Below are 27,628 nucleotides of genomic sequence, written 5' to 3' on the forward strand. Positions count from 1 at the left end.
AAACTCTTTAAAGTTCCTTAAACCTCAAATGAGTGACATTTATATCCTGAAATATTTACAGAGTATTTTCTAATACCAAATCCTAACATAAAACTGTACAAATAGCAACTAAAACATTAAAAGGCTTAAACCTTTCACTCAAACTTTATGAATTAAAAGCATATGCATTATGAAATTCAAAATTAAAACAAAAGAGAAAACCCTTAACCAATTTAATCATTTCTTTCAGAAATCACAAACTGAATTCCCATATGAATTTGTCCAATAAAAATAGGCAGTGAAGTTATTTTAAAAATTAAAACACATAGTAATCATTTAGCTAAAATTAGATATTAGCACTGGCAGTATGTTTTCAAGTAAAGAACAGTGTTTTACTTAAATAAGATAAATTTAGCTAAATATATATATTTTAGCTAAAATTTCAAAATCCACCAAAATTTCCAGGATTGCAGAGTGCTGTGAAATCCATTACCTTTCTCTGACTTGCTGCTCTCAGCAGGAGAGTAAAGGCTATCTGTTCAAGACAGTTAAGCATACTGAATAGACTTGAGCTTCATCAGTCCAACCTTATTCCTATGCTGAGCAAAATTTTCTTTTGAATGAGATTTTTAACTTTGTGGAGAAAATAAACAGATTTTTAAGTGAATAAAGGAAGTACAAATCAGCTGCTTAGGGTAGAGACCTGTGTGTTCAGGAAATTATCTGGCAGACAGTAGGTGGACATTAACTATTTTTTTGGATGAGTGACCCAGTTTTACTAACATATATTAGGTTATAAATTCTACTCAAATGTAAACTCCTTGAGGGCAAGGACCTATTTATTCATTTCTTTATAGTACAAGATGCTTTGTCTAGCACAGTATTTTGCAGATAACTACTCAAAACATTTTGTGGAAAAGCTGAGTTATTAATTGGTCAATAGATGATCACTAAAAGTACTGCTATAATTCAGAGCATCTGAATTACATACTTGATTTATTCTTTGACCCAAATTGGTTATTTAGTTTTTTAAAAGAAATTAGTGGCGGAAGCAGTACACTCATTGCATAGTACTCTAAAAGCAAGTTAATGCTTTATAATTAAAAATATGTTTCAAATAGTTCTAAAGCTGAGTAAGAAAAATACCTCTAGGATTTTCAAAAGTTAACACTAATATTAAGACCTGCTTTTGTTATCTGTAAAAGTATATTCCCTAAGAAAGTAGAAATTAAGAGTTTACCTTGCTAAAACAATAAAAGATCAGTGAAATTCTTTAATGTTAGGGTAACAAGAGTCTGCTATACAAAATGAATCTCCCACTAAAAGCAGCAAAGTGGGTTCATCCTATTAAAACATTTAAGCGAAAGCACATGTTGAATAGTATATTATCATCACACATGAACTTTTTCCCTCCAAAGAAAATAACATACAACACATCAAACAAATTTTGAGGCATTGCCCTGAGATGCTAATTAATTAGCACACAAAAGGGGGCGGGAGGTCAAGAATTTAAGTGGTACAAAAATGAAGTGCACAACAGAGGTGCAAAAGTGCCTTTTAAGTGTGGTTGGTTCCCTACAACCACCATTACCCCCAGGAATGAAGAACACAGTTTGCTGTTACAATGTATATTTTCTTCCTGTATTTTAATAATGAAAAACTATACCTAATATGGCAATGCTGACTCATGTAGAAAAGATTTAGTTTTCTCAGATCACACTTCATACAGTTTTCTCTCATTTCCAAGCCTAATTTCAGTACTAATAACTTTAACAGAGGAATATTTTGATTTTTTTTAATTTAAAGATCCTTAAATTTAAAAAGGCTCTACATATGCTGTTATGGTTTAAAATATAGCTTTCTATCATATATCTTACTTGTGATTTAAGATTTTTCATTTCAAAAACTAATTGAAGTTTCCAGAACTAAAAACTGAGTCTACTTAAAAAAATTAAGGACCTGGCTTCTTGCAATAGGAATTTAGTTTTCAGTACCAGTATGTCTGGTAATCAATCTATACTACAAGCACTGCTATTCATAAAATGCACATTTAGATGCTTGCAAAGCCATAACTTAAAACATTATCATACTTCGCACTTTACCACAGATTTTAGACATGAAGCATTTATTTGTAAGTTAAGTATGGAATTGGTTCTGTAATTCCAACTGTTATGAATTTCTAAATATAAATAGTACTTGTTTTTCTTAATTCATGCTAGATTAAAATATAAATTAAATACAGTTAAGTTACATTTAATCACCTCATGAATAAGAGGGATAATGAAAAGATTTTGTTGGTATGTAACTACTTAAATCTGAGACATTTCACATCACTTTTCCCACTATTCCCCTACCTTTAGATTAGTTTTAAGGCTATATATACAAATATGTATATTTTCAAATTATGTAAAAACAAAAGGAAACTAGTTATATTACCTTTTATACACAAAGTTTTGATCTTGTATTCAAATGTACTTTAATATTTTTCTAGTGGGGAATCTGCCTACTGAATGATTAAATTACATGGTATAAATACAATATTCAACCTAAAGAGACAAAAAATACAGAAGGGCACAGAACAGTAGTCTTTTCAATGTGACAGATTTTAAAACTTACTTTCACATGCTTAATCAGAGGAATTTAAGCCTAAATTAAATTAGTTAATTTTTATATCTACAGTTCTTTAAACTTTGAGTTATTTTTAAAGGCCAACAGCTAAATATTATCAACATGCTATATTTCAAATCACAAATACATCTTAACTACTTGGATTCTAAAGACATGGGCCAATTAAAAATCACAGGCAAACACACTCACAAACACACACACCTACCACAGAATGTTAGATTGTCAAGCTCTGACAATTATTTTAATTAAACAGTAGGCAAATTCGAGCTGATACATATCTTAATGAAAAATAAGCAGCCAGAAAGAAACCCATTTAAAAAATAGATTAAGGAACGACAGAGACTTAAATCTTTAGTCTTGCTAATGGAAAAGAAACAGTTCCCTCTATGCCTTGAGTAACAGGATGTTCCAATTAAAAGAGACTAACATCTTTTCCCATAGAAACTTCTCATTTACAATGACATGGTGTTTTAAAAGGGCAAGGTAAAGGAGGAATTACACATACATGATTAAATTTCTTGTTCGTTAAATCAAGCTTTATTGATAAAATGGAATTCAGAATATCTTACTAGGAACAGCAGCAGGCCCAGCCAATCATGATAGCAAAATGTGGCAGTCTCTCCTACTATCTGTAGGAAGCTGCTGCTTATCAATTAATAATTAAATGTAAGGACTTGTAAAAGAGGTGCAAAGAATCAAGGCATTTTAGCCCCAAGACTGATATTCTTATGAATATACTGTATAACCTGCAATACTCATGGCAACAAGTAGAGAACAACTTAAAGACAATTAAGTGAAGGGACCAGCTTTATCAACAATGCCAATCCCACTGCCAAGAACATTAAGATAGTTTCCAATTAACTCCCTGGATGCTCGGCTTTATAAGATTTTGGAATTTTTCTCCATAATCATGTGCACAGTTGAGCGTCTAGCTGACATGGCTGCTGCTCTCTCTGTCCCAACCCCAAGTCCAAACACAACATGACTTGAAAGATCTATATATCTGTTGCGTCACACAACAAGCCAAACATTTCTTATAACTTTGATAATGATTTAAAGCAGTTCATAATTAAATATGAGCATTTTGTACAAGGACAGTTACACTTTACAAAAAACAAAATCATACAACAAAAATTGCTGGAGTCTGATTTACAACATGAATTATGGTTTAAAATCACGTTTACATAAGTCTCAAATTTACAAAAAAAAAAAAATCAGTTCTGGGCTAGCTGTTGTACTGCTGAAGTTCTCTGGTGTAATCACTCTCACCCATGTCATACGCCCTTCTTTAAAGATGAGGATGAATGTTAAAAGGTTCAATGAAGTTGAGCTGTACTCTCCTTTGGAGGTGAAGATAAACTCCATGGCTAGATGAGCAGTTTTACCACATATCATCAGTCGATGTAGAGTCCTTTATAAAAGGAAACAAAGCAAAACAAGGAACTAAATTAAAGCACAGAGGTGCCACAATACAATACTTTCTGGACAATGAAGAAGATAGGTTTTGTAAAGTTGACTTTCAGAATATGTTTCTTAAAGCTTATGTGTATATGTGTATATGAAATATCAATATTTAATCTTTCAAAAAATTGTTAACCCTTTGTTTTGGAATACAATAGTACTTGAAATATGATTTTTCCATGAGTTTGACCAAAAGTATTTCTAAGCCAATAAAACCACTAAATATTTTTTTCTTCAATAAAACTCAATTTTTATAACACTACTTTTATAAACTTTTTATTGCATAAGAGATTAAGACCTCAAGTAATATAAGATTCGAGGAGGCTTCACTTGCAATATATAAAATATTTCAGGACTTGCCCAAATGATTTGAAGTTACCACTCTTCTACACAAACCATATTATAACACAATTGTAATAGGAAACTTAATTGAAGAATGGCATTCCAATGTCTATTTACATAAACAGAACTCTCTACTTTAATATTTAAATGAAGTATTAGTACTTCAGGTTCTTGGCAAAAGTATTTCCAACCATAAAAAAACTACTTAGTGAAGATGGGCATTCTGAAGTTCTGTTGTAGCTGCTTACAAACTCAGATCAAGATTCTGAGTAGATATATTATTCCCAACTTCAAAAAAATGTTTAGTGGAGGCAAACCTCTTGAAATTGACTGCTTGTAGAGGCTTAAAAAACCCACAATAATTCAAAGGGACTTTCTTCTTTTTTGAGAGAGGTGGCCACTCACCATGATTATGTCCTCAATCACTAGAACTGTGGTGCAGGCAGAGTTCAGAGCAATCAATCAGGGGTGTGTGTAAAAGAATGGGTGCAGTGAACAACTCTGCAAAAACAGGTAGGAAGGATATGCATTTAGAGTGGAGGGGAAGGGAAAGCAGAGGGAACTAAAATGCTACTTACAGTGTCATCATTTTTGTAAGGATTCAGTCTATTGTAAACGGCTTCAATTATATTCCGCCTAAATTTTAAAAAATGCAGAAAGTTAATTTTTCTTTAGAGCATAAAGTTGTTTAATAACTCACAGCCAGGTGTTGATTAAAATGTCAAAGATAATTTTATACTTGGGAATTATTTTAGTTCTATTTCTAGCTGTCAATAAGTGAGCCTCACTCTAAGATACTTGAGGCCCAAAGTTAAAGTAGAGGTAAATTTACTCTAAAATGTAATATGCCACCAACTTAATTAACAGAAGACTAAAAGTAATGGAAAAAAAATCAGCCACTATGATCCATTTCTATTGGAACTGTTTAAGTGGTTTTAAGTTGGCAATGATGAAGCAGTTCTTAAGACATACTAATATATTCTGGTTAAAAGTTGACTGTTTTGAACTAGAAGTTAACTTCAACCTCTGTGGTAGTAAAGTAATTTACATATATTTTACATTTCAGTTTATACTTTTTGTAATGCCCCTTTAAAACAGTTTTATTAAAACTGAAGTGTACCTGGCCGGTGTGGCTCAGTGGTTGAGTATCAACCCATGAACCAGGAGGTCATGGTTTGATTCCCTATCAGGACACATGCCCGGACAGTGGGCTCAAGTCCCAGTGGGGGGACATGCATGAGGCAGCCGATTTCTGATTCTCTCTAACATGGATGTTTGTTATCTCTCTCTTAAAAAAAAAAAAAAATCAATAAAAACATATCTTTGGGTGAGGATTAAAAAAAACAAACTGAAATGTAAAGTATGACATTTCCCTGACAAGTCTAGGAATTCATTTTTGAATAACATTTCGTAAAAAAAAAAAATCTGTAGTGGTATTTTAGCTTTCCTACTTCCAAAATCAATTTGAAAATTTTATAGACATTCATTTCACAGAAGGTCATATGGGAAAAAAACGTTTCCTAAAAACAAAAGCTACAAACAGGAAGTTTTATAATGACTAAATGTGAAAGGATGATAAAAAAATATGGCTACACTTACGGAATACAGTGGAGAATCAATGAAATTAATCAATATATCCTTTTAGGTCAATTATATAGATATCTGAGGTAAAAATGTTTAAAACCTTAAATTATAAAATGCCTTAAAGTCTCCACTTTAGTTTATAAAGATGTAAGCTTAATATTTAACATAGTAAGTCCAGCTCTGTGAGATAAAGCGCAAAGAAAAAAAGGCAAGAAATGTAACCTCATACCAAAACCCAACCTACCAGCAATCAACAACTAAAAACACTGCGAAAGTCAGATGTAAAAAAATGGATCCAATGGAGGAGGAAAAGGATGCTAATCTCTGGGGTAAATTATCCAGGGCTTGACATGATCAAATATAATAATAGGAATAATGTAGTGCTATAGAATTTAATTTAAAAAATTCTTTCACTATATTATCTCAGTTATGCTATATAAGGAAATCCAAACCTCCACTAAGGACAGCTTTCAGTGTAATTAGCTAAAAACAATAACATTCTGATACCTATTCTAAACAAGCATCATATATCATTAATACGTACTGGAAAACACTGAACCACAAATAAAATGTTCTGAGGATACAGATAATTGCATCACTTTAGAAATTATGTACTAGTAAATATACATTTAATCAGCAAACACCTAACATTTTCATGTACTGAGATAAAACATAAGAGTATGCAGAATGTAACTTACTTGCTTGCCAATTCACCTCCTGGGGGGAGGCTGGGGATGTTCTCACTTGCTAATGTGCGCATCACATGGACTAAGTCAGGGACGCCTTCCCCCTGCTTCTTTATGATTTCTGGGAATCAGAAGTACTTTTTTTGTAAGTGTTATCCAAATTTAATTTAAAAAAACTGAAACAAAGATAACTTAGGTTTTTAAAGATGGCATTTACCATATCTGAGATTTTCTAAACTGGTGTAGGGGGAAAAAAATCAAGTTGACCTTTGAACATTTGTGACAAAGGGATGTACAAAATGACACAAAAGATATTTTCCATAATTAATTGCAAAGTGAAAACAAACAAGACAAAAATGTGAAAACAAAATTTCATGTTAAAATCAATGTATTATATAATCAGAAATACGTGTGTACAAATGAGTATTCTTCTTAAGATGCGAACTAGTTACTTCTGAAATCAGCTCCTCTCTTTAGACTAGAAATATATTTCCTGAACTTTGCCCTGAAAATACAGATTTAAAAAAAACATAAACAATTTCAAGATTTGAAAAAAAATTAATGTTTAAGTACAGAAGAATTTACTGATTATATATTAATGCAAATTACTTTTACATATAATTTTATATTTCAAAATGATTCCGAAATAGCATGTGCAGATTAGGTTATGTACTAACACATCATTCTATTTAATTTTTGTCTAAAGTATCTTTAAGCAATACAGAGATACATAATACCTTTTCCTTAGTTGATTATTTGAACAAAGCCTATAGAATGTAAAAGTCTAAATTTCATGACAAAATTTTTAAAAAGAAAAAAACTGATAAATCATACAACTGTACTTGAAATCAATAATTCAGTTACTAAATGAGTATAGTGATATGATCTGCAGTGTTGCCATGCAGATGCATTCATACCACAGAATACCAACAATTATGTACAAGCAACTTAAAGAACTCTCAAAGTAATCACTTTAAGTACAAGTCTTTACTTGAAGTTTTAGTGTATTTAATTCTAAATGCAAGATCATGCCAAAGGTATTTGTGTAAGTTATATGTTCAAGTTTGTTTAATTTTTTGCTTTAGTAATGTTTATTATACTAAGATATTTTCTTTGTCACCATTGGGGCAAGAAAATTATCATTCTAGTTCTCAATTTGTAAATACCTTTAAAATAACAATGCATATAAAGATCTTTCATTCTTTGATCGAATCTCAAAATATTAATTCATCCTTAAAGCCACCTATTAGAAGACAGACAATACTACCCATGTTTCTTTAAATGGCTCAAACTATCCTTTTGGAATTAAGGCCAAATTTTACCATCTATTATATTTTGCCTTTAAAAAAGAACAGTCTTAAATCTGAACAAAAAGCAAGGATCTCAGATTTGGTTTGCCAAGTTCCTTTATTGTGTAATCTTTAACATCTAGTATATTTATTCTACATGGTTCTAATGCTGGAAATCTGCTGTACAAAAATAAAGGGATTTGATGTTTACCTAAACTGAACAATTTCACAATCTAAAGCTGTAATTACACTTAACATACAGTCTCTGCTAAGCCAATACAATTACTGGGTAGATAACTAGACATAATAGAAATGAACACTGGTGATAAATTCAATCAATGATGGTTTCAGGTCTAAAAAAATCATTACCTTGAGTCGTCTATACTTGATGTTATTTTACATCTCCTTTGTTAAAATATAAATTAGGATATTTTAATTGTGAAGAAAATTACAGGAAGACAAATTCTTAAAAAAATAATGTAAGATTTTAAAAACTGTTAATATCTCCTATTCCACAGGGGATAATACATGTAAATTATCTGACCATTAATACTACACTAGCCTTGTTTCTTTCTGCTTTAAAAAAAAATGAAAAGAAAGAACTTTAATAAGTATTCCTTAATTGTTCTTGGACTATACATTTTAATTAGAATTGTAAAAAGACTAAATGCCTTTTATTGAACAACACTTATGTATAGAAGATAGATGTTTCACATACTCATATATAAACACATTCTGCTCTTCCATCCACTAAGTCTGAGAGATTCTAGCAGTTATCTCCAAATTAGCAACTTTAAAGCTTGGGCACTCAGTAGCAAAGATTTAAAAAATATGTACATACAAGTATAATCTTAAATTTACTTAGCAGGACCACAATCTTACGTGATATGGTTTAAATTATGAGCTCAATCTTTTCACAACCCAAGAAAGTCAAGTTTTAGATGGGCACAGATAATAGCAGGAGAGCTAAAAAGTCTCTGTGCTTTTCTGTAATGTGGACAGAGAAGCCAAAAGTATTCAAAACAAATAAAATGAGGTTTAGTAAGTCACAGCAATTTACTGAAGGCATGTATTTAAAGAAATTTTTTAAAAAGTATTCGATGTCTATTTTAGGACCTAAGTGCAGTACTTTTCACTTTTTAAGATATAATTTTTATAATGCAAATAGTTATATCCTTTCTATTTTTTAAATATAGTAGTTTTAATTAATGTAATATTTATTCTCTAGTTGTAATCTCATCAAATCTCAGTAAAGAATGTCATATTCTTTAATCATATTATACTTAATGGTATAAGTATAATAAAACTACAACATATCAAAAACATTGAGAATTAATGTTCAGGTGGCAATTCTTGTTCAATAATAAGCAATGTAAAACTCAATAGTGTACCACAAAATTATATATCTACAGCAATTATTTAGGATTGCATCAAAATTAAGAGTGCACACTGAAAAGTAGCAATTTATTTCTAAAATTTGATCCCATTTCATAGTAAATGAAACTACTTATTGTTTCTTTAAATCGATAAGAAAACATATGTGCCCAAGTTACTTTAAAGTGCCAATAAATTAAATATCAACTTCTCCCAATACATATTTTTCTTATGGCTTCATATTTTTTCACTAACCAGCAGTTTAAACCAATGTGATATGACTTGGTATCACTAAATATTTTATTTTACTGTATTATATATAAATAACTTACATTTAAATTATTCATTTAAAATATAAAAATTCTACGACCCTTCGTGAGGAAACAAACTCATTGAATAGTATGTCCAATGAATGAAATATTAAACAGTAACATACACACAGTACTAAATATATCACTATCAAGTGAAAAACTATAAAAACAGCAGCTATAGATAGTACTGCAAATCAAAACCAAACATGATTTTAATATCAGACTGATTATAACTGATATCAAACAGTAAAAAGGGAGAAAACAAAATTAAAGTGCGGATTGATTTTATTAATGCAGGCACAGCAGGATATAATAGTGTGTAGGTCAATGCTTACATGCTATTAGAGGTCTTTAACGTGCAGATTAATGACATTAGGAGCCCAAAATGCATTTTAATGCTATTATAGGCATGCCAAGTTTTTCTGCTTAAAGAAACTGCATAATTTACATGCTTATGGCATATATGCAGTAAACTGGAATTCTCTGAGGAGATTTAATATTTATATCAAATAGTAATTGCATTAAAGATCATTTAATTTTTTTCAAGGATTTAAAGGCATTACATTCGAGAGTTACAAACATCTTTCTAATCATCTAATCAAAATAATTTGCAGAATTCTGACAAATATACTCCTAGAATTCCAAACTTATTTCTTGATTTAATTCAGCATTTATATTTCTGCTAGGTAGAAACCTAGTATGTCTTTTATTCAGGTCTATGTTGTCCAGGTGTGGCAGTTTATGACTTTGGCAAGAAAGTCTTAAAAGAGTTTAAAATAAAAATTTTAAAGTGGTGGCACATGGAAGTTGTTAACAACCATGCTGTGATCTTCAAGTTATTAAAAAACAAAAATAAAAAAACAAAACTCCTAAAGATCTCAAATTCATATACATGGCTTTACAAAGATGGCAATCAAATTATCACCATCGTAAATAATGTGTTTATAAATAAATAAACCACAAATTACTTTCCTGGCATAAAATCACTCATACCAGTGAATTCATCAAGAATTTTAAAGCATACAAACACTTGAGCCTTTTAAAACAAAAGTATCCTTAAGAGAATGTACAGGACCACACCAGTTGTTATTTCTACTGCTAACTGTGATAAAAACAATCACAAACATCTAAACAGCTACTACAGAAATGCTCCTTCCCTCTTTTGTACACTAAACACTAGATGTCAAAGGCATGTAAAGATATAAAAGCTAAAATGTTAAAGTTTGATTGTGTTGAGATTTTCTTTAATAAAGAAACTTATTTTTTGTTAAATGATCCACCTTCTACTCTGCTTTCCAGGTACTTGTCCAACTCTGCCTCCTTCTTCACTGCTTCTGGCAATACTTTGGGTGCATTTGGGAAACAGATCAATATCACACTCATGTTGTCTCGACTTCCCTGGGAAGAAAAAAATTTGAGAAAATATTTTGGTTTTCTTTTTGCTCTTGGAAGCCTTGAGAACCTTTACAGCCATGCCAATTATAAATATAATTGTTTTAGTGAAAATAGTTATTAAGGAGGAAAGAAATTTATGAATATGTGGAAGGTACACCCCTCCTAACACATATTGTACATATAGTACACAGTATAACCAACACTATAAAAAAAAAAGGACTGAAACACTACAAGTTAAATTCTACTGCAACAATTTTTTAAAATTCTATAAAACAAATATATTTCTGAACATTTGTTGGTGGCCCACTTAACCTAAAGTGATATGATACCTAAAGACAAGTACACATATACACAGACATTCATTTAATTCAAGAAAATAGAAAATTCCAGTGGTGTTTTTTTTAACTATATGACCTGTAGTTACATGTATACTTGACAAACTTACATTTAGAATAAATTATAATGAATTGTGGGGCTAATTTTCTTTAGATATATCACTGGAATTAGAAGCAAAATTACATATATTAAGTTTATAAACCAGCTTTTAACTTTCAAACTTCAAAAAAATTGACTTTTTGAAAGCACATTCATTTTTAAAAACACCTAGGTATTCAAAATACCATAATTAAAATACTTGAATCAATGTGGAGTGCCCATACTTCCCCTTCCTATTAGTAATTGGAATTAACTTTTTACATTTTAAATATTTAATCTCACTATATGGGAAAACTGACCTTATATCATTAGTTTAAGCAAACAATACAAAGATTTAATAATAAAAGATCTTGTGGAATTTAAGTGTGGCAAATGATAAGGTATTGAATAATCCTATATAATTAAAGGCTAATATGTAAACTGTCCCCTCGACCAGGAGTTCGACCAGGGAGTGGGGTTAGCCGGCCATCTGCCCTGCAACCTCTCCTCCAAGCTGGCCTAGCCTGATGGACCCTGATCAGGGCAGGCCAGCCGGACCCACCTGTGCAAGAATTGGTGCATTGGGCCTCTAGTTTTTTATAATAGCTTATTTTTAAAGAGAGAGGAAGGGAGAAGAGAGAAACATCAACATGAGAGCACAACATCAATCAGCTGCCTCCTGTATGCCCCCTACTGAGGATTGATCCCACAACCTGAGTGTGTGCCCTAATCAGGAATCAAACCAGCAACCCTTAGTGCATGAGATGATGTCCAAGCAACTAAGCTACAAAGGCCAGGGCTGAATAATTTTTAAAATAGTGTAGAATGCAGAAGAGAAAAAGTGGAATCTGAACCATATTTACTAATATCTGAATCTGACAATTCTCTTAAGAAAACAGCTTTTAATTTAGCAAAAAAGCATTTAATTCTCAAGTGCTACAGAATAAACCCAACAAATAGATACTATTTTTATGCATACTAAAAGGGACAAAGAACATATGCATCATTGTTTGATTCTCCTCAAATTAAAAAATTAACAGTGTACACTATTAAGTTGTGGCTCTATTGAATTTTTAACTTAAGTGCTGAATGTTACATAAACTTGACTCATGTTGGATGATACAAAAAAACTGATCTCTAAGTACGATCAGATTTTAATTAAGTTTAAGTAGAGCTGGCAGTGTGCATATAAAACTAGAGTATTGCCCTGGCACACGTGTTCCATGGTTAGAATGGTGGCTTGCACCCCAAAGGGTCATGAGTTTGATTTCCAGTCAAGAGCACGTACCTCAGCTTTGAATTCAGTCCCCGTCCCTGCCCAGAGTGCGTGCGGGAGGCAACCAGTCAACGTGCCTCTCTCACATCCTCTCTCACATCAATGATTCTCTGTCTCTCCACCCCCTACTTTCTTTGATAAGCAATGGAAAAAATATCCTCAGGTGACAATAAACAAAAAATTAAAATTAAAAAATTTAAAACTATAAAGAGTATTATGTTGACTTTCTATTTCTGTATGTTAAAAGAAAATCAAATACATATAGCCTCAGAAGAGTTGTACATAATCAATATTTGCTTAAAACAATCAAAGAATTAGTCAAGGAGCATTACTGACAAGAGAGAACAGTGTGGTAGAAAGAACACTAAACCTAAGTCAAGTCTTAGATTCTAGCCTTAGTGCTACCATAGAAGTAAATTGTACAACCCTCTAGAAGTCATTTTTAACTTCTCTAGGATAGGGAACAGCATGTACTCAGTACACACTATTTGGTAAACTCAGCACTTCATATGTATACATTAGTTCATTAATTTAGTTACTTAATAATCCCAAGTTAGATATTATTATTTTCATTCAAAAGCTGAGAGGTTGATAATTTGTTCAATACCCTAGAGTACAAAAGTAACAGAAGCAAGCCTTGATTTTAGGTGTGTATGCCTAAGTCACAGAGCCTTCTCTGGCTTCAGCTTCCTCCGTAAAATAAAGGTGTTGAGCTGGCTCATCTACACACATGAACCCATTTGATCATGTCAACAACCCCATGAGACAGTGTATTAATATTCCTTACCTTTTTTTTCAATTAAAGAAACTGATTTTCTAGATAAACAGCTTACCCAAAGTCATACACAGTCTCATACCAATTTCTTCTGACTCTATGTCCAAGACTATTTCTATTACATCACACCAACTAATCGCTCAGTTCTCTTTGTTGATGCTACAGATTCATTAGACTATAGTCTCAAAGCAATAAATATACTGAGGCCCTGACAGGTTTGGCTCAGCGGATAGAGCATCGGCCTGCGGATTGAACGGTTCCAGGTCCGATTCCAGTCAAGGGCATGTACCTGGGTTGCGGGCACATCCCCAGTAGGGGGCGTGCAGGAGGCAGCCGATCGGTGTTTCTCTCTCATCGATGTTTCTAACTCTGTATCCCTCTCCCTCTCCCTTCCTCTCTGTAAAAAAAAATCAATAAAAAATATATAAAAAAATAAATATACTGAGATATCACAAGGTAAAAATAAAACATTAAAATTCTAAAATACTTTTCATTTACAGATACTGAGGCCTAACCTTGTGCTATCCTCCTTTTTAAAACATGCGTTTTTATACAATCATTTTACCTTTGACAATGTTATATAATATTAAAAAGCTCAAGTAGTCATGGTTACTAAAAGACTAACATTCAGATTATAATTTGTATATTCGGTAACAGGGTTGTTTATTTATAAAAAGTGTTCCTATAGTTTCATAGTGAAGAGTATCCTGTAATTATGGCAAAATCTTATTTCTGAGAACTATCAGGTTCTAAGATGATTAAATACTACAGTAATTAAGATGGCATAAAATCATTTTATCTTAAAAAAAAAAAGTCTAGCTACCTTATACAAACACGTGTCGACTACTTCATTGCAAACTTTCTCAAGGTCATCAGTGACTTCAAGTCTGGATCTTACAAAATCACAGAGCTCTTCATTTCCCATAACATCCCAAATACCATCACATGCAAGGATAATGAACTGATCATCTTCTTCAGATCTTTCAATATCATGGACTTCAGGCTCTGGTGAGACAAGCTGCTCTGTAGGACCTTTTCCATGGACACATTTGTAATCAAAGTCCCCAAGTGCTCTCGATACAGCCAGAGAGCCATTCACACGCTGAATCATTACAGAGCCACCTGCATTCTGAATCCGTTCTTTTTCCAGCGGATTATTTGGTTTGTGATCTTGTGTGAAGAAATAAACTTTTCTGTTCCTACAAAGTAAACCTCTCGAGTCTCCACAGTTAATGAAGTAAGTATGGTGAGGAGAAATTAAGACACCCACAGCTGTTGACCCACTTCTATCTGCACCATGTTTCTTCTCTGACATAACTCTCATGTGTTCATCAATCTCCAGAAAACCTGTTCTGATTCCATTCTTTACATTTTCAACAGAAGGTGCTCCTGCAGACCCTTTAAAATCCTGGTTATTGGTGATGTGATCTAACAAATGCTCACAGCAGTATTTGGCAACCTGAGAACCAGCATGCCCATCATACACAGCAAAGAATGACCATGTTTCAAGTCCGCTTGGCAAACCAATTACAGCTGTATGTGCATCCTCCATTTCAACTCGCCAGCCTTGCATGCTGCTTAGCCCATATCGTAACCCATTACCCTGCCCCTGGGCATTATGTTTTTCCATCTTTGGCTTGTCTAAAAATGCTCCCATTATGTCTTGATCCTTTAGGTCTGCAAAGGAAGAGAAACAAGAAAATTAATAACTATTTTGTAAACAAAAACACATATCCAACAACCTTTTAAAAGTGAAGGAGATACAAAAAAAACCTTTCAATAAGAATTTACAACTCTGGTGATTAGCAGACACTCATTGCATTGCTTACTTGGAACCTGGATATTAAGAAGGAAGAATTGGAGGAAAGACTGATCAGGAACAGCTAAGAATGGACAACAGGCAGAAAGAACTAAAGCATCAGGATAAAAATGGAGGATCAAACACTGCTTTCAAGGCATAACCACTTAAGGAAGAAAGACTTGGCAGAAGCCATTAACTTATATAAAGTAGGCTTCACGTTTGGGGTTGCATTAAACATGTGAATCTTTCAGGGAATCTCAGAACTAAGTTGTAAGTGTATATATTAAGAAAAGCCAAGTTAATTCACAGGACATACGAAAGGCTTACTAAATAAAAAATCTTAATGAAACATTAAAGCTTTTCAAAGTTTGATTCCAAATCACCTAGTTTTATTCCTACTCCATCAAACCTATGAAAAAGTAAAAAATGATCTACTCACAAAGGTCCAAATCTGCACCCTTTCCTTTAAGCCTCTGCTCATGTCAGTCCCTTGCCTTTCCTTCCTACTTATAAAAAAAGCATTCCCCGCCTTTAAAGTTTACTTAAATTCTACCTTTTCTATAGGTTTTTCAGTCTTTGATACAGTCAGTAAGTTATTAAATTACCGTTAAGTGGTCCAGCTTCAAATTTCAAGTTGCAAAATAATTATACATACATATAACAAAGCTTACATATTAACAAATCTACTGTAATGTATTCTATTAATCTAGTGTTAATAACAAGTATCACTATTATTATACTCTACTAAAGGCCTGGTGCATGGATCTGTGCACCAGTGGGGTCCCTTGGCCTGGCCTGCACCCTCTCACAATCCGGGACCCCTGGGGGATGTTGGATAGCCGGTTTCGGCCCGATCCCTGCAGTCCCAATCCAGACAGGAGGGAGCCTGATCCCCGCAGGCCCGATCCAGACAGGAGGGAGCCCGATCCCCACAGGCCCGATCCAGACAGGAGGGAGCCCGATCCCCACAGGCCCGATCCAGACAGGAGGGAGCCCGATCCTGTGCATTAAGTGTCTGTCCCCTGGTCATCAGTGTGCGTCATAGTGACTGGTCGACTGGTCATTCGGTCGCTTAGGCTTTTATGTATATAGACTAGAGGCCCAGTGCACAAAAATTTGTGCACTAGGGGGGAAGAGGGGCTTTCTCAGCCCGGCCTGTGCCCTCTCGCAGTCTGGGACCCCTCGGGAGATAACGACCTGCTGGCTTAGGCCTGCTCCCGGGTGGCAGAGGGCAGGCCCAATCCCTAGGTGCAGCCCCTGGTCGGGCTCAGAGCAGGGCCGATTGGGGAGTTGGGGCGCCGCCCCCTGTCATGCACAGAGCAGGGTGGATCGGGAGGTTGCGATGCCACCCTCAATCACGCTCAGGGTAGGGCTGATTGGGGGGTTGGGGCACCGTCCCCTGTCACACTCAAGGCAGGGTCAATGGGGAGGTTGAGGCGCCACCCCCTGTCACGCACAGAGCAGGGCCAATCAGGGGGTTGGGGCGCTGCCCCCTGTCACTCAAAGGGCAGGGCCCATCAGGGGGTTTGGGGCTCCGTACCCTGTCACGCACAGAGCAGGGTCCATCAGGGGTAGGGGAGCTCCCCCTGACACTCACAGAGTAGGGTCGATAGGGGAGTTGGGGCACCGCCCCCTGTCACACACAGAGCAGGGCGGATCAGGGGGTTGGGGTGCCGCACCCTGTCACACTCAGGGCAGGGCCGATGGGGAGGTTATGGCTCTACCCCATCACACACACAGCAGGGCCCGTGGGGGGCGGTTGGGGTGTCACCCTCTATCACCCACAGAGCAGGGCTGATCATGGGGTTGGGGCGCCGCCACTGTCATACTCAGGGCAGGGCCAATGGGAAGGTTATGGCTCTACCCCGTCACACACAGAGCAGGGCCCGTGGGGGGGGGGGGGAGGGGGTTGGGGCGTCACAACCTGTCACACACAGAGCAGGGCCAATCAGGGGGTTGGGGAGCTCCCCCCTATCAGGCACAGAGCAGGGCTGATCGGGGGTTGGGGCGCCTTCCCCTGTCATGAACAGAGCAGGGCCGATAGGGAGGTTGTGGCCCCACCCCCTGTCACACACAGAGCCACAGGGCGATCAGGGGGTTTGGGCGCTGCCCCGTCACGCTGATCCCGGTGCTGGGAGGCATATTACCCTTTTACTATATAGGATAGAGGCCTGGTGCACGTGTGGGGGCGGCTGGTTTGCCCTGAAGGGTGTCCTGGATCAGGGTGGGGGGTCCCCACTGGGGTGCCTGGCCAGCCTGGGTGAGGGGCTGAGGGCTGTTTTCAGGCTGGCGGGTGACGGAAGCTCCCAACCGCTCCTTTTTTTCTTTTTCTTTTTTATTCTGGGCCAGCTTTAGCTCTGAGGCTCCAGCTCTTAGGCCTCCGCTCCTGAAAGCAGGTATCTGGTTTGTTTCAGTTCTATAATCAAAACAATGTATAACTCCAGCTCTGAGATCCTGGCTCCCTGAAAGCAGGTTTCTGGGGTTTTGTTTAGCTTCTATATTTGTTACAATGTTTCTTAAACTGCAGGCTCAGAGGCTGGCAGCAGCAGGCGGGGAACGTTGGAGTCCTCCGTCACTGAAGCAAGCAAGCCTCATGTTAGTTTCAAGCTGCCTGGCTGCCGGCCGCCATCTTGGCTGGCAGTTAATTTGCATATCGCCCTGATTAGCCAATGGGAAGGGTAGCGGTCGTACGCTAATTACCATGTTTCTCTTTTATTAGATAGGATGGTCACTAGGTATAAATTGTAAAGGAGATGAAAGGGACTACGGACAGCACTGTGGACAAACCTGAAAGTTTACCTAATCTAATGCTTAGCAATAATAAAAAACTAAAACTCCTGGTGTGAAAGGAGCCCACACAAGGCAGGGAGACAGTTGGTCAGGATTTAGATTGGCTTTTACTTGAGTAATAGTCTAGGAATGTAGAGACTTGGGGTCCAAGTCATCAAATGAGTCACAACTGAACACAAAGCAATCTGAAAAAAAGATAGAATGAGATTTGATGGAAGTGAAGGGGAGAAGGGCAGTAGGGAGTAGGAATGGGAAAAATTACCTAGGTAAATCAGGATACAGTTATGAGACTAGGGGATTGATGAAGTTGGTGATGCTAAGCTCTGAGAAGAAGGTAGGAGAGAAAGGGAAAGAAGAAAAATGAAAGAAACAGTTTACCAGCAACCTCTCCCTATTTCTTTTCCTACTAGGGTCAAACAAATATACTGGTAGAGAAGTCTGGTTGACCGGTACTATAAAATAATCTCCTGCCTACTCCTCTGCCCCTGTTGTAATTCCACTAGTGGAAGGTAAATAATGAAAACTAATCACCATTCATTTCTTACATTGGTATTCATCAGAGTACTGTTCTGACACAAAGTTGATACACATTACTTTGATAAATGTAGGGTGAGTGTTTTGACTGAACAAAAATTAACATGATGACACCTTAATGGCATTGCTTAAGAATTCTAAAACTTCTCAGTGTTTTATAAGCATTATCTCATTCATTTTCCTCAAAAACCCTATAAAGTATCCTTTATAATAAAGAGGTAATATGCAAATTGACCATCACACACTCACAACATGGCTGCCTACGACCAGGCTGTCAGGGGGGTTAGTGAGGGATGACCAAATGACTGAACAGCAGGCTGCGTGGTGTGACCAGGCTGGCGGGGGGCAGTTGGGGACAATTAGGCTGGCAGGGGGGGTAGTGAGGGGAGATTAGGCTGGTGGGGGTGGGGGGGCAGTTGGGGACGACCTGGCTGGCACAGAGGGCAGTTAGGGGTGATCAGGCCAGCACGCAGAGGCAATGAGGGGCAATCAGGCCAGCAGGGAGGGGCAGTTAAGGGTGACCAGACAGGGAAACAGGTGAGCAATTAGGAGCCAGTGGTCCAGGATTGTGAGAGGGATGTCTGACTGCCAGTTTAGGCCCAATCCCCGAAGGGTCCCCAATTGGAGAGGGTGCAGGCTGGGCTGAGGGGACCCATTTCCGTGCATGAATTTCGTGTACTGGGCCTCTAGTGTAATAATAATATCTCCAACTTACAGGTGAAGAATCTTTGTTAGACTAATGAACTTGGCCAAAGTCATTCAATTGATCAATTTAGAGGAATCAGGACTCTAATTCAAAACTGCCTGACTCTAAAGCACCACTTACTATTAAGGCAATGATTCACACAAATATTATCTGTGGACCTTCTGAAAACTTAAGATTAACAAATCAGAAATTCCAGGGTAGGGCTGGAACCTAGGCATCTGTGGAAAAGATTAGATATAATGCCTAGACAGGTAGAGAAGTCTGGTAGGTAGATGATTGAGCCAGGTGAAGGTAAGACATCTGCTGAAGGTAAAGGGAGTTGCCTTATCTCTTGATACCTTTAGCTAGGCTAAAGAGAAAGAAGGAGGTATTATATTAAAGAGGCTTGATGACCACTAATCTAGCATTCCTTATCTGTGCAATGGGCATAATAATACCTCTGAATATTGCTGCAAGACTTAAATGAGGTTATGAGTGCAAAGTAGCCATATAGAATCTGACAAAAATGATGCACTCAGCAAATGGAAACTAATTATTATTACACTAGAGGCCGAGTGCACGGATTTGTGTACCAGTGGGGTCCCTCAGTGTGGCCTGCAGGGATCGGGCCGAAACTGCCACTTGGTAGGCTTGCTGCCACTCTGCTGCGATCTCCAGGCTGCGGCGGCCAGTCATGAGCCCTGCGTCTGGCGCCTGTCGGTCAGCTGAGCGGCACTCCTACTGTGGGAGCACAATGACCACCAGTAGGCAGCTCCTATGTTGAGCATCTGCCCCCTGGTGGTCAGTGCACGTCATAGTGACCAGTCGACCAGTCATTTGGTTGCTTAGGCTTTTATATATATAGAAGATAGATTCCTACATACATAGCCACAGCTAGATTCTAATTATCACCTAACAGGATCCTGACTGTCTCTTTTATAGAAAAGTCCAGAAATTATTTTCCAGATAAAGATATGAAACTACCAAATAAACAATTCTTTTAAGATAAATAGGGTATACGTCCTAAAACCAAAACCCAAATTTTTGAAATACAAATATTAGAAATGTAAAATTTTAGGTTCAGCTCAATAGCAAATGTATAATATAGTCATGGCAAATTAGTTTTGTGGTTGAACGTTAATATACTGAAAATAGGCAATTCATAAATCTTACCTCCTGGGGTTCTGAGTAATTTATAGAATCCTGGTGAAGGAGCCAACTCTAGCTACATACATATAGCAGATGGTTATGTAAATATAATTCTTACCAAAAGTTATTTATTTACAAATACTATGTTTACATAATCATCTTCCATAAGTGAACTACTAAAGAATATTTTATTTAGTCAAATTATTAAATTGGCATATATTTACAAGTAATAGACCCCAAGGGGGATTCAATTTACCCATGAAAGTTTAAATAAGTTTCTGAGAGAAATTTTAGTTCTCATCAAGTCTTAAATCTACTCTGAGCACATGCTGGGTCTCATTACAACACTACCATTCTCAGTTGATCTGGACGTTTCAAAAACAAACTACTATAACAAGCAAAAGACTGAATTCATCAACGATATAACCAGAAAATTTAATGAATATTTTGGTCTTTTAAAACCAAACTAATTCCCAAATTGAAAAATTGTAAGGCTGGGCCAGAAAATCACTCATTGCCCTGGCCTGTGTGGCTCGGTAGGAGTGTCGTCCCTTGCACCCAAAGGTCACAGGTTTGATTCCCAGTCAGGACACATACTAGGCTGCAGGGCATATACAGGAGGCAAAGGATCACTGTTTCTCTCTCACATCTATGTTTCTCTCTCTTTCACTCTCCCTTCCTCTCTCTCTAAAAAATCAATAAACATCCCCGGGCTAGGAAAAAAAATAAAGTGAAAATCGGTAAATTAAATATCCAACTCAAGAAGTGAAGAGTACAATCAATCACATACACACAAAACTTAAGGAAAGCTGAAGGAGTGTATTATGAAAAATTAAGGTAAATATGATAAGTTATATGAGAGACAAATGAGTAAAAGAGATAAATCACTAGTTAGCCTTACTGAGAAAATTATTAAAATCTGAAACTAAACAGGCTATACTTACCTCACAGAGAGAAAGGTGTTTTATTTCTTGCTTTACATTTTATAAAACACACTGTACAATTCTTTGCTAATAAATTTGAAAATATAAAGGACACTGACAATGTTCTTGGAAAAATAATTACCAAACATTTTCAAGAACTGACAGCAAACTTTTTCAAGACCTGTAACTCTCAAATGAAATTAGAAAGTTATCAAAGAACTATCCCTAAAAAAAGTTCCAGAACAAAAAGACTGAGAATGGTTATTCCAGGTTAAAGAAAACCAAAAGATATTACATCTAAGTGTAATGTGTGATTGTGCACTGGCTTATATATTTTGTGTGTGTGTGTGTGTGTGTGTGTGTGAAGAGAATTTGCATGTGCATACACAGAGAGGAGAAAAATTTATAAAACAAATGCGGCTAATGCTAACAGTGATTGGTCATTTACATATATCTGGAAGTTCATTGTACTCTTTTCAAATTTTCTGTAAGTTTACAAAGAAGAAAACTTCCTATTTTTCACAAACCTACCATAATACTGATATAAAAACTGACAAAGATAGCACTAAAAAAAACCCCTATAATCTAAATACACTCATTAATTCAGGTGCAAATAACCCTAAGTAAAACATAAGCATTTTTTACAAATCACCAAGTATGATACATTTCAGGAATTTAACCCCGAGCCAACCTATTAATGTCATTTTTTTAGAAGTTCAAAGTAGCCGAAACCGGTTTGGCTCAGTGGATAGAGCGTCGGCCTGCGGACTGAAAGGTCCCAGGTTCGATTCCGGTCAAGGGCATGTACCTGGGTTGCGGGCACATCCTCAGTAGGAGATGTGCAGGAGGCAGCTGATCGATGTTTCTCTCTCATTGATGTTTCTAACTCTCTATCTCTCTCCCTTCCTCTCTGTAAAAAATCAATAAAATATATTAAAAAAAAAAAAGGTTCAAAGTAGAAAAAAATCACATCATCTCTTTGTATGCTAAAAGGGATCTGATAAAATTCATTCCATAATATGATAACACATATTTCAAGCCAAACAGGGAGCACAGTGATTAGAACAATTTCCAGAAAACAAGGATACATGCTCTTATCCCTATTATTTAACAATGTCTAGAAATAGTGATCAAAGTATTATTTACAGATAATGACTATATGATGGCAAACTCAAAATCTAAAACATTATTAGGAATAAAGAAAGTTCAATAAGATTAGAAATAATAATTGCTTAGAAAAAACAAATATATCTAAATTAAAAATTAACAGGAAATGATTCAAAATCTTTAGGAGAGCTTCAGGATAAAGACACTACTTTTTCTTAGATAGTAAAAGTCAATATTGTAAAGATGTTTATTTTCTCCTTATTAACCAGAAATTCAATATAATCACAACTGGGCCTTTACAATTTTTCTTTTAAAAATGTATTCTTATTGATTTCAGAGAGGAAGGGAGAGGGAGAGAATGAAACATCAATGATGAGAGAGAATCATTAATGGGCTGCCTCCTGCATGCCCCCTTATTAGGGATCGGGCCCACAACCTGGGCATGTGCCCTTGACCGGAATTGAACCCAGGACCCTTCAGGCTGCAGGCTGACGCTCTATCCAGAGCCAAACCAGCTATGGCACAACTGGGTCTTTTTGTTCCCAGACCTTGATTGCAAAATTCATATGAAAGAATAAATGTTTGAGAATAGCCAAAAGAGTCTTAAAAACGTGAGAATTTACCATATTAAAACAATTTAAGAGGGAATTGATCAATGGAATAGAATTTATAGTCCAGAAAGAGAGCTATGAAAACAAAAATTCAATAAATAGTATTAGAACAGCTGTCTTATCCTCTTGCCCTCCTGTGGAGAGAGCTGAATTCCTATCACACGTCTTAAAATAAATACCAGATAATTAAAGATTTAAGTTTGAAACACTAATAATAAAACGATGCAACTACATGTAGGCAAATGTTTCTATAATCTAATGATAGAAAAGGAATTTAAATATAAGTATGACATCAATAGCAAAAAGGGAAAGACTGACTGCAAAGGAATAAAATGTGACTCCAGAGAATAAAATCTCTACACTATAAAGCTCAGAAACTTGAACGGCAAATATTTTTAAATAAGTATTTGCAGTGTATGTAATCAAATTAATATTCCTAATAGACAAAAGGCTCCTATAAGACAACAAAATGAACAATTTAAAGGAAAAGAAATGGACAAAGAACATGAACAAACAATTCAAATGGCCAATAAATATATGGACCACCAATCTCATTAGCCATTAAACACAAATTTGTTTTTACATATTACTTTATCAAAGAGTAAAAATTTACAATGCCTACTATTGGCAAAGAAGTAGATATATATCATTTTCGTACGTAGGAGAGCAATCTGGTACTTTTCTGAAGGATATGTATGATACACATTAATTTTAAATGTTGACTTTCATATAAATATTATGTATTTACATTTTGAAGTGCTTCTCTGTTTCAAATGTATTTTTAAAGTAGATTAACTATAACACAGAACATTAAGAGACCAAGCCACCTTTGCTAAAGATAAACTCTTAAGATACAAAGTACTTTGTGAAGCTGAAACTGTGAAACTTGGGCTCAAGTAACAGCGACAGAGACAAGTCCACATCCTACAGGGTCTAACAACGTCCCTGTACAAGGCTAGGATAGACCCCAGGCTCACTGAAGTTACTAGTATGTGCTTAGTGAACAGAAGTATAAAGAGATATAAGCCTAATCATTTTTTAAAAATTGAATTTATTGGGGTAACACTGGTTGGCAAAACCATATAGGTTTCAAGTGTAAACTCAGCAAAACATCTGCAACTGCATCGTGCACCCATCACCCCAAGCAAAGTCTCTTTTCATCCCCATTCCCCAGCCCCCTTGCCCTCTTCCACCTATCCCCCCACATTCCCACTTTTTCCCTCTGGCTTATCACCATGCTATTTGTCTGAGTCTGTGCGTGTGTGTGTGTGTGTGTGTGTATTTTTTTTTGGCTAATCCCTTCACCTTCTTTCATCCAGTCCCCTCCTCCTCCCTGATAGCTGTAGGTCTGTTCCATATATCCATGACTCTGTTTCTATTTTGTTCGTCAGTTTGTTTTGTTTATTAGATTCCACATACAAGTGAGATCATACGATATTTGTCTTTCTCTGACTGTCTGAGATAAGCCTAATCTTGATGTTATCAAGAATGAGGGGAACCACGCGTTTAACGTAAGACATGGTTCAAACCGGGCACCCCAGGGACAACATGTAGGCACATGCAAAAACATTAAATAAGAAGGGCGAAAAGAAAGAAAATAGCCCAGTTGTGTGGCCAGTTGATTGAACATTGTTCCATGCACCAGGAGCATGCCAGTTTGATTCCTGGTCAGGGCACATGCTGAGGTTGTGGGCTTGATCCCCGGGATGGGGTGTGTGGGAGGCAGCTAATCAATGTTTCTCTCTCCCTTCCTCTCTCTAAAATCAATAAAACATTTTTTTAAAGCAAGAAAACAAAACTAATTTCTATTTAACATGAGACTGTACAACCAAATTCCAACATACCAGTATGTGAGGAAAATTAAACTAAGATGGACAGCCAAAAAACCCCAACAATTGTAGAAATTCAATCCAGAAGAAAAAATAGCACTGACCAGGTGACTCAGTTGGTTGGGAGTGTCATTCCATAAACCATCCATTCCCCATTAGGGCAAATACCTAGGTTTCTGTTTTGGTCCTCAGTCAGGGTGTGTACAAGATGTTTCTCTCTCACATCAATGTTTCTGTTTCTCTCTCTCTCTCTCTCTCTCTCTCTCTCTCTCTCTCTCTCTCTCTCTCAACATATCCAAGGGTGAGGATTAAAAAAAAGTAATAATAGAAATATAATAATTTGTGAGTAACTTAAAATAAGTATGTTTCGGAGCCTCCAAAAGTTAATAAGAACAGTAGACATGAAGAAAATTTTTTAAAATTCAAAAATCAAACCAGAATAGGTAGCTGTTAAAGAGAGAAACAGAGAGACAGAAAGAGAGAGAATGTGATCAGGAGAAAAACACAGAAACAACTCAAGGTGTAAATTAGTAAACTGGAAAATAATGCTTAGGAAATGCCTAGAACACAACACAGAGATTAAGAAGAAATACTGGAAAAGCAATATTCAAAGATATGAAAGCTAAGGAATTTTCTAGAAATGAAGAAAGAGGAGTTTTCAGATCGACAATGTATTTCAAAGAGTACCCACAGATAATACAGCATATACACACCAAGGCATATCATGGGAATGTGTTCAGAACATCAAGAATGTTAAAACAAACAACAAATACTAACATTTATATCACACTTAAAGTATGTAGGGCTCTGTCCTAAGTGCTTTACATATATTAATGTAATCATCGCTACAACCATCCCCCCCATAATTCAGATATTATTTCATTATCTCTGTTTAGACTTGCCCAAGTTTTCACATATATATTAATAAATGAACAGTAACCAAAGGATATAACAGCAACAGAGGCATGATATAAAAATGACAAAAACATGATATGAAAACAAAAATATGATATAAAACCAACAAAAACATGATATAAAAACAACAGTGATGCAAACAATGACTGATAAAGTGATTCAACTTATTCTAATATCTCCCGGTACACCACATTAAGAGTGAAAACACTTTCAGAGTGCTTGACTAATTTCCCTTGTGATGAAGTATTTAGAACTTTAACTGTAAAGTCACATGCTCTTCAAACTTGAGAGAAAGCAACATATAACTGACCATGTGCGAAAACGGGGTTCAGGTAGGAATATTCCTACTCTAGAGTTTGTCCTTGTGATTTATTAATAATCATTGCAAATGTTGGCATCACAGGAAACTGTCGTCGAATTAATTTAAATGGGAGGTCAGTGTCAGATGGGGACAAATTAATTCTTGGAATTAGAACAACCTCTCCCTCTGCAGATCCTGTTAATACTTCAGCTTCGATAATGTTAGGTTGTAATCTTTTGATAATAAATCTGGTACCATTACAAAGACACCATTTACTATTAAGATTTCTCAATAGCATGATTGCACCACTTTCAATTTTAATTTATGACACAGCATTCCCGAAGGAGTAATACTATTAAGAAATTCGATGGCAAAATTTTCCTTTTCAGCATCATCTGTTGAATCAATGGAATTATCACTCAAATATGTGTGAAAATCTCCATTGAGTAATATCCAAAAAGTCTTCATTTAATTTTTGAACATGCTCATTTTTTGAACAAAAAATTGGATGTTTAGATATATTTTTAATATTATTTATAAACATACTATTTCCAAAGGTAGCTTCAACAATAGGTCCATTACAAATCATTTCACAGGGGATTTCAATAATATCCATTCCTAAATGAAAACTGCTACCAAGTTTGCCATCTCCAAGTTTTACGAACTATTCACTATAAGCAGAGTCCTCTGATCTCATATTTGTTGTAAAAGACAACTTTCTGAAACATCCCCAAACATTACAGTACTTTAAACTCGTTTGTACTATGGCCGATCCCATTGCATGAGGTACGATACTGAGACATTGTCGAAAATCCCCTCCAAGAAGAACTTTCCCACCAAATACAACATTCAAATTCATAATTTCTCTTAGTAATCTGTCTATGGCATTTATAGCATGACTGGATGCCATGATGCATTCATCAATAATGAGAAATTGGGCCTTTTTAATAGTTTTATCAACTTCACTGTTTATATCGAGTCTAGAAATTGAAGTTTCATTTAATGGAATTGGTCATTTATATTGGGAATGAAAGGTTCTTCCACCAAGAAGTAAATTTGCAGCAATTCCTGTAGTTGCTGTGGGTAAAACAGTACCACCACAACCTCTAATATAATGTATTAAAACTTTATTGTGGGGAGCCACTACAATGTTTTGGACAGGTTCAAGCTTTGGACTGATGAGAGGGCACAGTCCTCTCATTGCCACGTGCAAGTCCCAGCTTGGAAGGCAGGGCCCTCCCAGCACAATTATAGCCAACAGCTATAGTTGTAAGCTTGAACCTATGGTCCAAACACATGGCCCCACGTGCCTGAGTGATGTAAGCTTGACAGAGTTCAGGTGCATGTAGTTGAGTAGGATTGAAACCCAGGAGAATGTTGTAAACATCTTGGTCACACCCTTACGTTGCCTCACGGCATCTGCTATAAAATAAAGACTTGATTGTGGGTGTGGTCGCTGTCTCTCAGAG

General features: G+C 36.0%; 1 protein-coding gene across 1 annotated transcript in view; it reads right to left on the reverse strand.

Annotated features, from left to right (window-relative positions):
- Positions 1-2,821: 2,821 nt before the first annotated feature.
- Positions 2,822-27,628, reverse strand: part of PPM1A (protein phosphatase, Mg2+/Mn2+ dependent 1A) — a 46,752-nt gene continuing 21,945 nt past the window's right edge. Inside the window, exons 2-6 of the mRNA XM_081090474.1 lie at positions 14,338-15,191; positions 10,935-11,052; positions 6,693-6,801; positions 4,989-5,046; positions 2,822-4,018 (exon numbers count right to left, since the gene is read on the reverse strand). Coding sequence (XP_080946600.1) covers positions 3,989-4,018; positions 4,989-5,046; positions 6,693-6,801; positions 10,935-11,052; positions 14,338-15,171 — 1,149 coding nt within the window. The 5' untranslated portion in view covers positions 15,172-15,191 and the 3' untranslated portion in view covers positions 2,822-3,988. The remainder of the gene's footprint in view (positions 4,019-4,988; positions 5,047-6,692; positions 6,802-10,934; positions 11,053-14,337; positions 15,192-27,628) is intronic.

Source organism: Myotis nattereri (assembly GCF_964212035.1).
Source record: "Myotis nattereri genome assembly, chromosome: 1".
Classification (NCBI taxonomy): Eukaryota; Metazoa; Chordata; class Mammalia; order Chiroptera; family Vespertilionidae; genus Myotis; species Myotis nattereri.